General features: G+C 41.3%; 1 protein-coding gene across 6 annotated transcripts in view; it reads right to left on the reverse strand.

Moving 5' to 3' along the window:
* PLA2G7 (phospholipase A2 group VII) overlaps positions 1-15,479 on the reverse strand; it is a 28,258-nt gene extending 12,779 nt beyond the window's left edge. Inside the window, exons 1-3 of one of the 6 annotated variants that reach the window (XM_072407427.1) lie at positions 15,346-15,407; positions 3,279-3,409; positions 1,149-1,301 (exon numbers count right to left, since the gene is read on the reverse strand). In XM_072407427.1, the coding sequence (XP_072263528.1) occupies positions 1,149-1,301; positions 3,279-3,338 (213 nt within the window). In that variant the 5' untranslated portion in view covers positions 3,339-3,409; positions 15,346-15,407. Of the gene's footprint in view, positions 1-1,148; positions 1,302-1,519; positions 3,255-3,278; positions 3,410-10,501; positions 10,666-15,345 lie in introns of those variants that run through there. The other 5 variants (XM_072407428.1, XM_072407426.1, XM_072407430.1 and 2 more) reach the window with 5 other exon arrangements.
* Positions 15,480-16,067: the final 588 nt, after the last annotated feature.

Here is a 16,067-nt window from a genome sequence, read left to right on the forward strand (position 1 = left end):
TTTAGCACCACCTCCAATCACCACACCGTTTGGGCTATTGACCAGAAAGTAACAGAATTTGGATCACACTGACACAGAAGCAATAAGATTCACTGTCTTTGATTGCTGCTATATTTTTTCAATGTCCCTTGAAATGGTTTGCAGAAAGAATACAGTGGTGCTGTAGTTATACATTGTGGTGTGTGTCAGACAGAGAGCAGAACTTTGAACCATAGAACACAGAGGTCGAGTATTTGCAAATTTTAGATTACCGTATTTTTTGCCATATAAGACGCGCTTTTTCTTCCCCAAAACTGGGGGGGGGGGGAAAGTTAGTGCGTCCTATACGACAAATGTGTTAAAAAAAATAATTAAAATATTATACTCACCCGATACCCGATCCTACGTGTGTCTCTGGCTGCAGCGTGTCTCTCTTCTCTCCTCTGCCAGCATCGTGTTTTCTCCTGTCTGTAAAGCAAGGCGAAAGAAGCCGGCACAGCGCCACCTGCTGTTCCCTGTCCTAACTGCCGTACAATAGAAAAAAAGCAGAGTGATCAGAAGGGGAATTTGAATGACAGAGTGATCAGAAGGGGAGTTTGAATGACAGAGTGATCAGAAAGGGAATTTGAATGGCACATGAGTGATCAGAAGGGGAATACCGGTATGAATGGCACATGAGTGATCAGAAGGGGAATAATCTTTCAGAATCTTTTTTTCTAGATTTTCCTCCTTTAAAATTGGGTGCGTCTTATATTCCGGAGCGTTATACGGCGAAAAATACGGTATAAAGCATTTAGTAGAACAGAATACAGACAACTGTAAATGTTCAGTAGCAGACACTGGCAGGTGATCCAACAAACCTGGAATGGATTTTGCTGCTAGCAAATGTTTTCAATCCTGGACCAGATCCATTCCAGGAATGCTGGATTACCCAGGTTCACTGATGAAAGTGTATCCTCTGCAGCCTTGGAGAGCTTTAATAAATCAGGCCTATATACTCAGATGAAAAAAAAAAGTTTATCAGAAGTTAGCCCAAGTTAAACTGAAGTGAAAAATGAAACTTTATCTTACAGTTCTGAAACATTTCCATTGGAAGTTGGATGTGCTATTATAAGCTGACAATTATGTCCAACCTTTTAGATAGAAATGTTCACAAAAACTTTAAATACCTGAACAGTGTGATCACTCATCAAGTCCGTACAGCCCACTGCGTGAGGTCCCTTTCCCTTTGGTATCCCACTGAAATGGACGCCGGTGTAATTTCCCATTCTCACCGCTGCTCTAGAGTCTTTTAAGTGTCTGATGGAAAAGCTCCTCAGAGCCTGAAAGAAATAGGAGTTGAGTATAGTTATTCTTGCAGCTAGGTCACTACAGCATATCTAAAATAAGATGTAAAAGCAATATAACTGCAGAACAAAAATGGAATGCAAGGATACCTTACACATGAATATAAATAAACTACATGATATCGCCCCATCTACAATCAATTGATGAAATTACAAAAAGAATCATTACCCACCCCCATGTAAAAGATACTTACATTAGTTCCTGTCTTCCAGTATGCTGGAATGCTTCTCAATGCATTAGTGACATTGCAGCATGGCCTCCTAGGAAAGCTATGAATCCCATGGAGATGGGAGAGCTTGGAGAGTACGGTAATCAGGAGAATATATTATAATGGACAGCATACATAGTTTAATACTTTTCAATACAGAGTACAGTAGTCCAGAGGATAACATACAAGTGGTACAGGATGCAGCAATCCCCATTTTTTAATGTAAAGCACAATATGGGGCTGCCTTTAACATACAGCACTGGGCATACAGTTTTTTCAACCTTAAGTAATGTACATAGTGCATTAGTGGCGAGTATTTTACCTGTCCCCAAAATGCAAGGGAACACAACTTTTGTTGCATCCACAGCCCTGTACTACTGCTCCCCCCGCCCCCGATATTTAGCAAGCAGGTCTGAGTCTGCGATGGGAGAGTGGGCGGGTTGTGTCCATACGGGGGACAGAGCTGCGGACTACCAAAGTTTTCTCGTGGACCACTGAGCCTGCAATGGGAGAGTGGGCAGGTTCTGGCATTCTTACTTTAAGAGAAGTTTTTTACCCTTTAAATGACACCTGGCTCCCTACGCATGCGCGGTCCGAGTTTGGTGAATTTTGTGAACCATGAGGTCAGAAAGGTTGGCGACCACTGATTTTAAGCACGGCCAAGTTACCAAAAATGCACCTAGAACTATACCTCTGCAAATACAAAGATCTCTCAAAAAGAGGAAAGGATTAGGGGTATTTGGAGGCAATGTAACACTTGTTTACCTATTTTATTTTTAAGTGGTATAAGTACAAGCTTGGTATAAGTACTGCATGGATTGCTTTAAAGATGCCCTGTTTAGTTGCAGATCATACCCCTCTTCTCTTCTAGGAATGTCTAATTATTCTCATATATGGCTCAGCTTCTCCACCCTTTATCTTGCTTTTTATAGTAGCTTGGATAGAAGTAAAGAGGAAAACTATAAAACAGCCATCCTCAACTGGGGCTATGAGGAACCCCAACGTTCCTTTGGAAGTTGGCAGAGGTTTCCTGAGCTGTGATCTCCCATAAAATGATGTCTGGGACCAACACCACTTGGCAGATCCAGCTGTATGAAACCACTAAATGTATGGGGGGTGGGCATTATTGCCATTGAACACAATATCATTTTTGACATTGATTATAGAAGAGGTTTCCTGACACCTAAAAATATTTTAGGGGATCCCCAGGGGTAGAAAGCTACTGACGACAAAGTCAAAATGGCGGTGTCCAGCAGCAGTTTCGGATGTCTACACAAGGTAGAATTATAGAAGTAAATTTGCATAAAATGTCAAATCTTTTAAAGAGTTGTTAACATAAATTGCAACAGGGTCTTTGGAATAATAAACTTTGTGCATAACTTTAGAATTATACACAACCCATAAACTTTTTGTATACAGGATGCTGTGAATCACTATTTTTGGCTGAATCTACACAAACCTTTTCCCCAGCGTTTAGCCTAAAGGCTTTAAAAGCCCATGTTTGAAATTCCCATGCATTCCAATGGGCTAATCTACACCAGTTTCCTTGAGGCAAGTTTTTGAGCATTATAGATAACGTTTGGCAAAGACGTTTTCCAGCGGTCAAAAGGCAAGCTTTAAAATGCTAGTAAAAGTGCATACAAACACATATCAATGCAGTAGGAACTTTACATGCTTCTTTTAAAACTATCTGTGTAGACCCAGCCATAATGCTGCAAAGGTAAAAAGCAAAATAAATTCTCACCCTGTGCAGAAAGTGGTTATAGCCAAATAACTGTCTTGAAAACCTTATAACAGAAGACATTCCAATCACTCCTCACCCAGATGAAGTATGTTTCTGTAGTACAAGGATCACAGTTATTATTGATTAGAAGCCTGTGTTACAAAAGAAAAGAATAAATGTCAAATTAATGCTACTACTGCTATACGTGATCAGTGTCAATGCCGAAGAGAGGGCAGTAACGATGGTGTTAGTCACAAATGCCAAGCTTTTCCAGAAAGCATTCAACATACAATCACAAAGGCAACATGCTTAGTATGAAGCGTCGCCCTACATCTAACCAAAGGCCAATTGTTCCTTGCCAACCATATCCAGGATTAAAGTAGAACTAATTATTAACAATAAAAATCGTGTTAATGCAGCTTATTCTTTAATTATTTGTTTTAATGTTGCTTAAAGATCATGTACATAAACTTTATCAATACTTTTTTTTTCACCCGCATCCCAACCACAGATAGTCACTGAATTATTGCCAGGACATTCTAGATACGTAATTACCTGCCCAGTAAGCATTACTTGCTACAAGCAAGCCTTTTCTTAGTGTTGGGGTGAAGAGGAAAAACCATTGAACCCGGAGAGCTCCGAGTTTCTGTAGTCTAAAACTCACATTACTGATTACAATCCGACCTTACCATCAACTTTAGATTTACCCAAACTATCCAATGATTTGCATCTCGTTAGGTAGTTGTTGGCAGGTGTAAATGGATTTGCAATGTCAGCCTGTAATGTGGGTGCTAAACTTACAAAGTAAACAAACGTGGTCTCCTTAGCTTCATACTGCACCATCATATAAGAGTAACTAAAGCAAAGTATTTCTAGGCATAGTACTTTCAAATTACTAATATTATTATTACACAGTATTTACATATCGCCAATATATTACTAAACGCTTTACAAAGACCATAATCAGGTCATCAGCTATCCATCAAAGGGGCTCATATTCTAATATCCCAACCATAGTTATATTTCATTAATACAGTCTAATTTTGGGGGGAAGCCAATTTACCTAACTGCATGTTTTTGGAATGTGGGAGGAAACCCACGGGGACAACCTTCAAACTCCATGCAGATAGTGTCCTGGCCGAGATTTAAACCTGGGACCCAGCACTGCAAAAGCCAGAGTGCTAACCACTGAGCCACCATACTACTTACATACTTCAAAAAGAATAAAGCAGAATTCAACACTATTTTAAAAGATGCCAACAGCAAGTTTTTTTAGGATGGTCTCTTTGGTCAAAAAGTTTATTCAGCCAGCACTCCACCTGCATGGTACAGCTTAGGTTTGACTCTGTTGTGACTAAGTATATCCTGTGCTTTTCTAGGAGTTATATCATCTCAGCCCTCCCAATCAAAGGGTAAAGACTCCAAACCTGAAAAACCTGAAAAAGTTAGAAAGATTTGCTACAGAAGGGAATATGAACACCGTGTGCTGGAGGGTGTTACCTTGCCATGTACGTGTGCAATTTAAATTATAATACATTTCTATCCCAAATCAAAAGGTTTAAGAATTAATGAGGTTCCAAAGAGGACTGGGCCTAGGCTGCTATCAGAACTCCTCTTTCATGTATGGAAAGCAGAAGTTAAGCTTTTACTTGCTAAAAAAAAAAAAACAGGAGATTCTCTATGAAAGATGAACTGACTGTAAGCACAAAATGCTTTATTGCCAACATGTACAGTTCTCCCTCTAATCAAAATATGATCTAACTATGCATATTGGCTGCTTCCAAAAATAATGTACTGTGAAACAGGTTGTCATTCTGCTCTATGGAAAGTGGAAAATGGTGGAGTGGCACCCCACTGCCTCTCACTTTTATTATGATCTCCTCTTCACTTTTATTATGATCGCTCCTTGTCTGTCGTCTTTGGTTCCGCCGGGACATACAATGAACGCTGACAAGAATCATCAGATGTTTGTGCGTAGCCTTAGAACCCCATTTCTCAATCAACTGCTTCACTTGGAAGCGCACTGGCCCATCACAATTGACCAAATTACAGGGCTCTAGTTTCAAAAAACAGTGACTACCTTTATAAACTTATTGGCCTTCCAAGTAGACTGTGTTGTGCAGAACGTAGAAATCGATTCAAAAGAAATTGGTCTGCAAAGGAGGCCAAGGATACAAGGTAAATATTTACCACCCAATAAAATGATGGATTGGGATGAATGGAAACAAGTTAAGACTGAGCTTTCATGGACCAGTTAAGCTCAACATAAAGCTGAAACTAAATGTAAATGTGCTTTGCCAGGAAGAACATTATAGATGTCCAGCACAATCACAATGATGTCTGCTGTGCATTCACACAGAACAAAACACACCGTACAGCTGAACAATACAAAAAGCTTTATCTGAAAACAACATGGGAACATGTGTGCTGAACCTCTTTATCTCTTGGTGTATAGAAAAGTCCCAGCAGAAACCAATATTTGAAATAATATAAATATACATGGTATACATAAAAAAGGACCCGAACACAAAGGTGAAGATTTGCCGTCTTATAGGGACCATTTAGAAATGTTAATGGTACCCTGAAAATAAACTTCTGGGTCGGTAAGAGTGGCTGGGCACTCCTTTTCTAAAGAATGATGGTTGAATGAAAGGAACGGTCGCCTGTGATTGCTACTCTCATCTGGTGATGGCGCTTCTGTGCTGCTTGCTGGAGAAGAATCTGCACTGGAAGCATCCCCCTGCTTCTATTTTGTTATTATGTGATTTTTTCTTTTGCCTTGCTGCTTCTTAAGTATTCATTCAGCCCTTTTCAAACCCCCAGCCATCAAGTGACAGCTCTGACATAACAAAGCTATAATTCTTTACCAAGATGGCGGCCTCCACATGGACAAAGTGGAGCACAAGGAATGGTAATCATGGTTGGATCAGTTGCAAGATCACAGGTGGCCACACAGGGCACAGCTTCCAGAGGTCAGGTCTTCTTTAATATTTCTAGATGATCCCTATAATTTACCAAATATGTACTTTTGCTTGAATTTCTTCTAAAAAATAGCGCACTCTGTCAGTAAAGGCCTTCTGGCTGTAATTCTCTGAAGGTTGTATTTATCTTATTATTAATAATAATAATAATCTTAAGTGCTACTGTATCTAAAGCAGACTGCTACTCTCGGTAGTTTTGGGTGATCACAGCTAAACTCACTGTTCTCTTTGCTGCTGGGGCAGACACTGTAGTGCAGGAATATTCGAGTTTTTGCTTTATTCTTTCTGTGGATTTATGATTTTTGCATCTTTCTTGATGTTACCCAAATATTCTCTATCATTTATCAGATTACTAGTCACCAGTGGTCAGGGTTAAGTAATATACCTGGCGCCCTGCTTTCAGTACTGTGGGGGATATATTAAACATGCAGATGTCATTTAAAGAAGTTTACCCAAACAAAAATGTCTTATTAAATTGGATCTAACTGATAGATAACTGATAGATGTCATTTTAGCATGGGACTAAGAGTGAAACAGGATTCACTGTCGATGAATCAGCCCCCTGAAAGGCCATGCTTGCTCCTGTGGGAACATTAGGCATAATACTGGCATCGGACACTATTAATAATAATCCGACAGATTATTCATTCAATTCTTTTTCAGAAAAAACCCTAATATTATTTCAGGAGCTCTCCTAATTTTTTTGGACTACAAGATGATCAACCTTTATGTAGAGATGTAAACAGGTTGCACTGAAGCAGGAACGGGGCAAGCGTTGGAGCAGGAACGGGGCAAGCGTTGGAGCAGGAACGGGGCAAGCGTTGGAGCAGGAACGGGTCAAGCGTTGGAGAAGGAACGGGGCAAACGTTGGAGAAGGAACGGGGCAAGCGTTGGAGCAGGAACGGGACAAGCTTTGGAGCAGGAACGGGACAAGCGTTGGAGCAGGAACGGGGCAAGCGTTGGAGCAGGAACGGGGCAAGCGTTGGAGCAGGAACGGGGCAAGCGTTGGAGCAGGAACGGGGCAAGCGTTGGAGAAGGAATGGGGCAAACGTTGGAGAAGGAACGGGGCAAACGTTGGAACGGGAACGGGGCAAGCGTTGGAACGGGAACGAGGCAAGCGTTGGAGCAGGAACGGGGCAAGCATTGGAGCAGGAACGGGGCAAGCATTGGAGCAGGAACAGGCTAAGCAGAAATGTGGCAAGCATTACAGCAAGACCAGGTAAGGCAAGCGTTGGAGAAGGAACGGGGCAAGCGTTGGAGAAGGAACGGGGCAAGCGTTGGAGAAGGAACGGGGCAAGCGTTGGAGCAGGAACGGGGCAAGCGTTGGAGCAGGAACGGGGCAAGCGTTGGAGCAGGAATGGGGCAAGCGTTGGAATAGGAATGGGGCAAGCGTTGGGACACGAACGGGGCAAGCGTTGGAACACGAACGGGGCAAGCGTTGGAAAACAAACGGGGCAAGCGTTGGAAAACAAACGGGGCAAGCGTTGGAAAACAAACGGGGCAAGCGTTGGAAAACAAACGGGGCAAGCGTTGGAGCAGGAACGGGGAAAGCGTTGGAGCAGGAACAGGCTAAGCAGAAATGTGTCAAGCATTACAGCAAGACCAGGTAATGCATTGGGGCAGGAAAAGAGCAAGCACTGGAGCAGGATCAGGAAAGCATTGGTTTAGGAACAGAGAAAACATTAAATCAGAATTAGGCAACCATTGAAATAAGCAAGCATTGGAACAGAAACCAGGAAAGACATTGGGGGTAAGAATGGTATCAAGCACTGAAGCAAGAAATGGGGCAAGCATTTGGAACAGAAACAAAAACAAGTAACAGAAACAGTAACAGAGTAAGCACTGGTGCAGACCAAAGCAGACCAAGCATAGGAACAGGACGGGGCAAGCATTTACATGCATTTGCGAAGCACTCACACAATGCCCTTCTACCTACCCTAAATCACAAGACCAGTTTTTAGTACTCATCTGTTATTATCTGTTATTTACATAAGATCTTTATGAAAAAGCAGAAGTTTGTGGTATGTCAGTACTATGAAGTGGTTGTTCCCTTGACCTTGGAACACTTCAGCAACCATTGACCTGAGTTCATCTGAAATAAAACTGTACAACTGAATAAACACTGTTAAGTAACAGTACAATGTGCAGTTCAGAGAAGCAAAACAAGAGGTTCTAAAAAAACAGATATAAACCTTCAAAAGAATTTACCAAAGTGTAAAAAAAAGCAAAGAAACTATCATTCACAAGCAATTACCACCAAAGTCACCATACATTTTTAAAAAGGTTTACAAAGTCCTTGACAACCAAAAATGTAAAAAAATGTCATGAATGCATGGCTACATTTAATCCAACCTTCTGGGCATCTTCCTTTAAACTGGAGTAGCTTATTCCGTTCAATTTAACTTGGTGAACTTGGCAGAAAAGCTGTGATTTGTCATTTTTTCTGTAGGGTGACAACACTTGCTCAGTGTCTTAGATATGTACATATGTCAGGTGATTCAAACACAGATATGAGCTGTCTGACATGTGTACGTCATCATCAGGACAGATCCAGGAGCAACAGGTGATGACCGACGACAACAGAAGTGAAGGGAGGAGAGCACAGCAGGGTGCAGCTTGCTTGCCCCCCCCCCCCCCCCTCCATAGAAGAAAACGGTGCTGTTGGTTCACCTTTCAGTAGTTTTCCGTAAAAGATCGTTTTCAACTACAATAACTTAGTGTGTGTATGAAATTTTCAACAGCAGCTTTGTCAACCACTGCAGAACTCAGAAAAAAAAAAAGACTAATGCTCCGAGCCATATGCAATGCCGACCTCTTTAACTATCACTTGTCAGAAGAGATGACTGAATGCTCCTAAACAACGCCTTTCTGTACTAAAGCCAAAGAATCCTTTATATTGCGCCAACATATTACGCAGCGCTGTACATTAAATAGGGCTTGCAAATGACAGAAGAATACAGACACAGGAGGAGAAGACCCTGCCCCGAAGAGCTTACAATCATGTTTTGGCAATATAATAGCAACCTCTACTAAAACTGTGCCTGGAAATGACCAGATGGTTAGGCAAGAGGTTTCTAGCTTGTCACTTCTTAGAATATGATGAAACCGCCATGTTCTAATATAACGGGCAGCATGGTGGTTCAGTGGTTACCACTCTGGCCTTTGCAGCGCTGGGTCCCAGGTTCAAATCTCGGCCAGGACACTATCTGCATGGAGTTTGCGTGTTGTTGTTGTGATTAATTGGCTTCCCCCCAAAATTGCCCTTAGACTATATTACTGACATATGACTATGGTAGGGACATTAGATTGTGAGCTCCTTTGAGGAAGAGCTAGTGACATGATTATGGACTCCGTAAAGAGCTGTGTATTATGTCGGTGCTATATAAATACTGTGTATACTGTATAAGAATCATTGAAATAAACGAGTGCGGTTGAAGGGTCTTTTTTTGCATGCCACAGTGTCGTATGGTTGTCCGCTCAGCCGTACCCATAGACTTGAATGGCATTTTGGAAGCTTTTGTAAGGACGAAGCACAAGCAAATGATGCATCCTACGTCTTGGATCCCTTAATTTTCTGTGCAAGGCAAATGCAATGCTAGGAAATCACCTTTATAGACATTTTGATGCATTTACTTATTATTATTACACAATATTTATATTTCACCAATATCCATAGTCATATCACTAACTGTCCCCCAAAGATGCTCACAATCCAATAAGGTTCAGATGCCTGTAAAACAACCTTGGTTGAAAGTGTGGCTTAGTAAGCAGTATGGATACCGTGGGGGATCAGGACTAACTAACACACAACACTAAAACCAAGATGGAGGCACAGACGCTCCTGGCAGGTTGTCCTAGGCAGCACAGTGATAGGAGCAACTTACATGATGGCCTAATTAACAACCTTACATTCATCACTATTATTAATAATAAATTGTATTTATGACACGCCAACATATTACACAGCGCTGTACATTAGGTAGGGGTTGCAAATGACAAAACATCTTTCCTAAAAGACTTTATTGCTCAGCCCACAACTGACAGGGGCATGCTGGGATATATAGTTCCACAGCATTTAGAAGGTCACAGACAATTATATTTGGTCCCTTATTATGAATACATCGGGGTGTATATGAGACACAACACTAGCTGCCCTGTGTGAAGTAAACAAACAGCCCCTGACTGAGCCTCGTGTTGCCATGGTAACGGCGCCCAGGCCTTATCCCGCCAAAAGCTCTCTGCGTCGATCCTCTCCTACCTTACCTCATAGATGACTTCCTGTATGAGGCGGCCTAGGCCGAGCAGACCCCGATGTGATGGACGGGGCGGCTCCTGTGCTTGTGGGAAGTGTATGGGCTGTGTTTCCGTGTGCTGTATGCGGTGCCTGCGCACTACTGCAAGTCAGCACAGCCATAATTAGCATTCACTTCTCCTCACAGACACAGGGCCAAGGAGAGCCTCCCATAGCCTGAGGTGTCAATTGTCTTTCATCACATAGCCCTGCTGTGTCACTTCCCAGCATAATCCTCTAATGTCTGAATAGAGACCCTGTCACCACATCTATATTGTATTACTGTACAGCAAAAGTCAGTTACCATACTATTAACAACAATAAAGTGTATCAGCTGCCTATAACCTATTATAACCTTCATATTACATATCAACACATTGAGCTAGGAGATAAACACTCGATTTATTGCGATACAGTAATAAAGTATATAGGTTGCATGTGGTGACAGGGCCTCTTTAAAGCAGCGGTCTCTAAGCATTGGTCCGTGAGAAAAGTTTGGTGGTCCACAGAAAATGTGGACCTTATCTGCAATTTTTTATGTTTTATTAATAAAACAAAAATAATATTCTAATATATTCCTTTATTCTGATTATAGCCTTTATATTGGACTAAACTCACAAACTGTACTAGCGACAAAAAACCAAAGCACAACGTCAGTGTCGTATTAAGTTGTATGAGGCAACCGCTGCTGAGCCGTACGCTTCAGTATTGTTTCCACCATTACAACAGTCACCCCGCTCCATAAATACCGATTCTCATCCAATTGTTTTATTTTATTTGTTTATTTCTCATATGTTCTTTTAGGTAAGTATGACCTTAGCTGTGTATTTTCTTTACCGTTATATTTAATGGCATCAAATAGTTTGACTTTGATATTTTATTTCTTGTTTGGTCTTGGATTCAAATGAAATAAACCCATAATGAGTGAGAAAAAGCAAAGAAATATTTTGCATTTCTTTAGTAAAAACAAAGATAATACAACTAATGATCATAGTAACAATAGTAATATTTCACTTCAGCGTGAGCTGATCAATGAATCAAAGTCTCCACAGTCCTTGTCAGCACCATTAGGGAGATCATTATTGTACAAATGTATTTGTAAAATCGAGAATGAATGGGAGCGCAAAGGCTCCCGTGATACCTATGTCACGCATCCGGGGAGGCTCTTGGGTGCTCCGGAGCGTCTCAGCCATGCGCAGAAGAAGCCTTTTCGTAAAAAGGAAAAAAAATTGCCGATCCCATGCATGCGCAGTAATATTGGCAAGTTTTTTTCCAACCTACGTTTCCCGATCTCGCACCTGGGTCGGGTGACGTAGAAGAACCCGTAAAAAGAGGCTAAGATGCCGCCGGCTTGGAGACAGATACCAGGACGATGCATGACCCAATGGAAGACACCTTGCACTGTAAGGGTTAAATATTCGTTCATGTCTAGAGGGGTTGTAAAGAGAAAGTTTACTTACCTTATACCCCATTTCACCTGTGGGATTTATCTTCCATTCAACCTGTAAATTGTGTGTACCTGAAATCCAAATTTGCCGAAGGGGCATCACTTCCATGCAACCTCTTAGTTGTGGACGGGCTCTTGGTACTCTCTCACAACGCAGGGGATAACATCAGTTAGGTTACCCCTGAACTGTAAGGGTTAAATATTTGTTTAGGTCCAGAGGGGTTGTAAAGTGCAAGCTTACTTACCTTATACCGTAGTCTGCTGGCGGGGCTTCACTTAAATTTCAGGGCTATTGGCCCCACATTGTAGGGAATAATGTCAGTCAGGTTACCCCTGCAATGTAGGGATTATATTGCATGTAACCCTTACATTGCACTGGCGGGGTTCCGCTTCCATGCAACTTGTAAGTTGTTGTCGGGCCCTTGGTGCCCTCACTTACATTGCAGGGCTATTGGCCCCACACGGTAGGGAATAAATCAGGCTGCCCCTGCACTGTAAGGGTTAAATGTTTGGTAAGGTCTAGTGGGTAAAGGACAAATTTACCTACTTTATACCTTGTTTAGCTGCCGACCAACCCAGCTTCTCATTTATGCAACCTCTAGGTTGTGAATGGGCCCTCGGTGCCCTGACGTACAATGCAGTCCTGCATTGTAGGGGGTAATATCAGTTAAGGTGCCCCTATACTGCAAGGGTAAATGCTCATATACATCCAGCTGGCAAATAAAAAGCTAGTCTACCTACCTTATCCCTTATGGCCCTGGCTCCTCCTGCCCCACAGACTTTTTATAAGCAACACTAATGTCATTCTCTGTAATGCAGGACCGGGAAACCTGCATTGCAATTGAAGACATCAATGGTCCACCTATTAATGGAGACATCCCAGCCATTGGTGTAATCCAGTGCCATTCATTGTAAATGACGCTCTAACTCACCTTGCCAGTGAACATTGCCAAAAATAGTATATGATCCCCTATTTAATGTACAGAGCTGCATAATATGTTGGCACTATATAAATCATGTTTATTATTATTAATATTAATAATAACAATAATAATAATATGCACCTTTTTGATGTGAAAGGCAGTACACATTAACATGTCGCATTATTAGTGCAAGAAGTCCTAAGTCTAAACACTTATTATAAAGACGTTCCCTCAACATTATAATGACTACTGCAACATAAAGCAATTTTGCCTGGTAAAATGGGCCTAAAACATATTAAGCTGTAATATTACATTATAATGTGCAACTTTAAAACAAAGAGGCCTTGATCAGTTTAAATAAACCACTATGGGCTATACCAATGGCATAAGAAGGACAAATGTGGCCCAAAATAAACTAGTTTAACAAGCCTGCTTTACACATTAGTTTACAGCCATAGACAAAAAATGTAACGCTAGTTGTTCATTTTATTTGTGTTAGCTGGTTTCACACACATTTTTACAAGTTTACAACAGCATTAGGAAAAGGGGCAGCACGTGGTGGCTCAGTGGTTAGCACTCTGGCCTTTGCAGCACCAATTCCCAGGTTTAAATCTCTGCCAGGACAATACCTACATGGAGCTTGCAAGTTCTGCCCGTGTTTGCATGAGTTTCCTCCCATATTCCAAAAACATGCAACTAGGTTAATTGGCTAATCCTTAAACTGTATTAATAACTATGGTAGGGACATTATATTGTGAGTATATTTTTGAGGGACAGCTAGTCACATGTTTGTGGACTCTGTAAAGCACTGTATAATATGTTGGTGCTATAAAAATACTGTATAATAATAATGGCCCTTACTCTTACAATGGGCAGCTGGTAAACAAGTGACAGGGTTTCTGTGATTTGCCCATACAGCAGGGGTGTCAAACTCAAATACACAGAGGGACGAAATTAAAAACATAGACCAAGTTGGGGGCCAAACTTGAAATTTATTGAAAAAATTGAGGAAGTTTACTACTTAATCCATAACTAACAAAAACAAACTCCTCTACACACACTTTAGGATTGAAGAGACTAATTTCTATCTATCTATGCAGGCTGTGTTTTGTTTATCCTCTCACATCACAAGTTTGTCTGACACTAAATATTACACTATGCAGTCTCTAATGGATTGAAACAAATACAATGCCTTGGTAGTCAGGCACCATGTGATCATTGCCTAGGCTTTGTGTCACATGATGAGTGTACAGGAATAGTTTTTATGTATTGCATGTATTGAAAATGATGATGTGAGGTGGTAATACGGGCGGGCCAGGTGTAGTTCATTTTCGGAATTCTTTGGGGGGGGGGGGGGGGGGTAAAAAAAAAAGGACATTGAGTGCCAGATTTGGCCCACGGACCAGAGTTTGACACCCCTACCAGTGTACACCTACACACCCATACAGCCCCTATTGAACCTCAACTCACATGGCAAAGGACCCCTTTTTCACCTTATTTCACAGTGCTAGACCAATCACAAGACCTAAACAGGTCTGTGACTCAAAAGAACATAAACTACACAATTTTTCATTTATTAACAACTAAAAAAATCCCCAAATAGATGGAACAACATCAGCAACATTTAGAGCCATTTAGACCTGCGCTGAGCCTCAATGGTCTGTTGCAGGCTAACCCACAGTCCAAACTTCTCCCATTCAATCTCTGCAGCTACAAGCAAATCTTGTTGCCCTGGTACATTTTCCTCTGTGTTTGGTATCACGGGTCTGAAAGGGCCCTTAGAATTGGAAAACTAATGTATATAAGTAGTACTTGCCTATACAAATGTAAAACAAAAGAGCAGCTTTTCTTTTCCTTTGTAACATGGGGGAACCCTTGAAAGACTTTTAAGCCTTCAGGAAACACCTTCTACATTATCCACATCTCTCAGTTCTGTATATTAGGGTAGTGGTCAATGGGAAGAATTACACAGCGGGCCAGTGGGAAGAATGTCACACTAGATACCCAGAAATGAGGCAGGAATTGCTCCTTGCTCAAGGAACCTCTAGCAACCTCTGGAGAAATTCTAGCACTCCATGGAACCCAGGTTGGGAAACACTCCGAAAGAGCCTCAATATTTGCAGCAAATGTGGTGCCAATGTGTAGCGCATCCTACATCATTGCTAATATCAATCATCATTCCTAATATCAATATATGTATATGTATGTAAAGGGTAAGGATTTACCTAAATTACCTAAAAAAAAAAGAAAATGCGTTAAACAATCATATTCACTGCTATATATATAAACCCCATAGAACGAACATCATCACATCACTGCTGCATTATCTCGGAGTCAAAGTCAGCAGAATTTAATATTATTGCAAGGCTTTCAGCCAAGTTGCAGATGTAAAAACAAACAAATGCCAAAAATAATATTCTGATTATTAGACGGTTCACAAGCTCACCTCTGGGTTGTAAATTTCCTGGTCTGGATCCCTCACCAATGCATTGTGTTCCAAGCCTCAGCTGACACACATACAGCTCTCTATTCAGCTGGCTGTTCATTGGCACTGATTCTCTTTCCTGACTTTTGTTCAGGGCATGTAGGGAGGAGCTGCACTTTATCTTACTTTTTGTTTTAACTACAGATCATCGTACTACGTAGATGTACAGCGTGGAAATATTGTCAGGGAAATGCTTACTCATGGGAACACAATTCCACACTTCCACGCCTCAATGTTCAGCCTAAGGCTTATTACAGGTACATGTGCAAAAAGTATTTTTGACTTTCAAAAACATGAACTATCAGAGTTAAACTACATTTAAAATAATAGGTAGGAGTGTACAAATGTTAATAATCCAGAGCCAAAATTGCCAGATCCGTGTCCATCAATGGCAGGGGTGCCTGATCTCTCTGAAATGGCCAGGAAAGTCTGAAATGGCCAGGACGCTGATCTATGTCTGAAAAGGGCAGGTAAGTCTAGTTCATGTTCGAAAATTTCATATCTAAAAAATGCAGTCTAGAGTGAAAATGGTTACCCAATCCATGTCTGAAAAAGGAAAGGGATCTCAAAAGGGCAGGGGTGCCCAATCCATGTGTAAAAAGAACAAGGGTGCCATGTTTATTATTGAAGGTGTGCAATCTATGACGCATAGGGATGCCCAATCAATGTCTAAAATAGACAGG

Source organism: Pyxicephalus adspersus, chromosome 4 (assembly GCF_032062135.1).
Source record: "Pyxicephalus adspersus chromosome 4, UCB_Pads_2.0, whole genome shotgun sequence".
Lineage (NCBI taxonomy): Eukaryota > Metazoa > Chordata > Amphibia > Anura > Pyxicephalidae > Pyxicephalus > Pyxicephalus adspersus.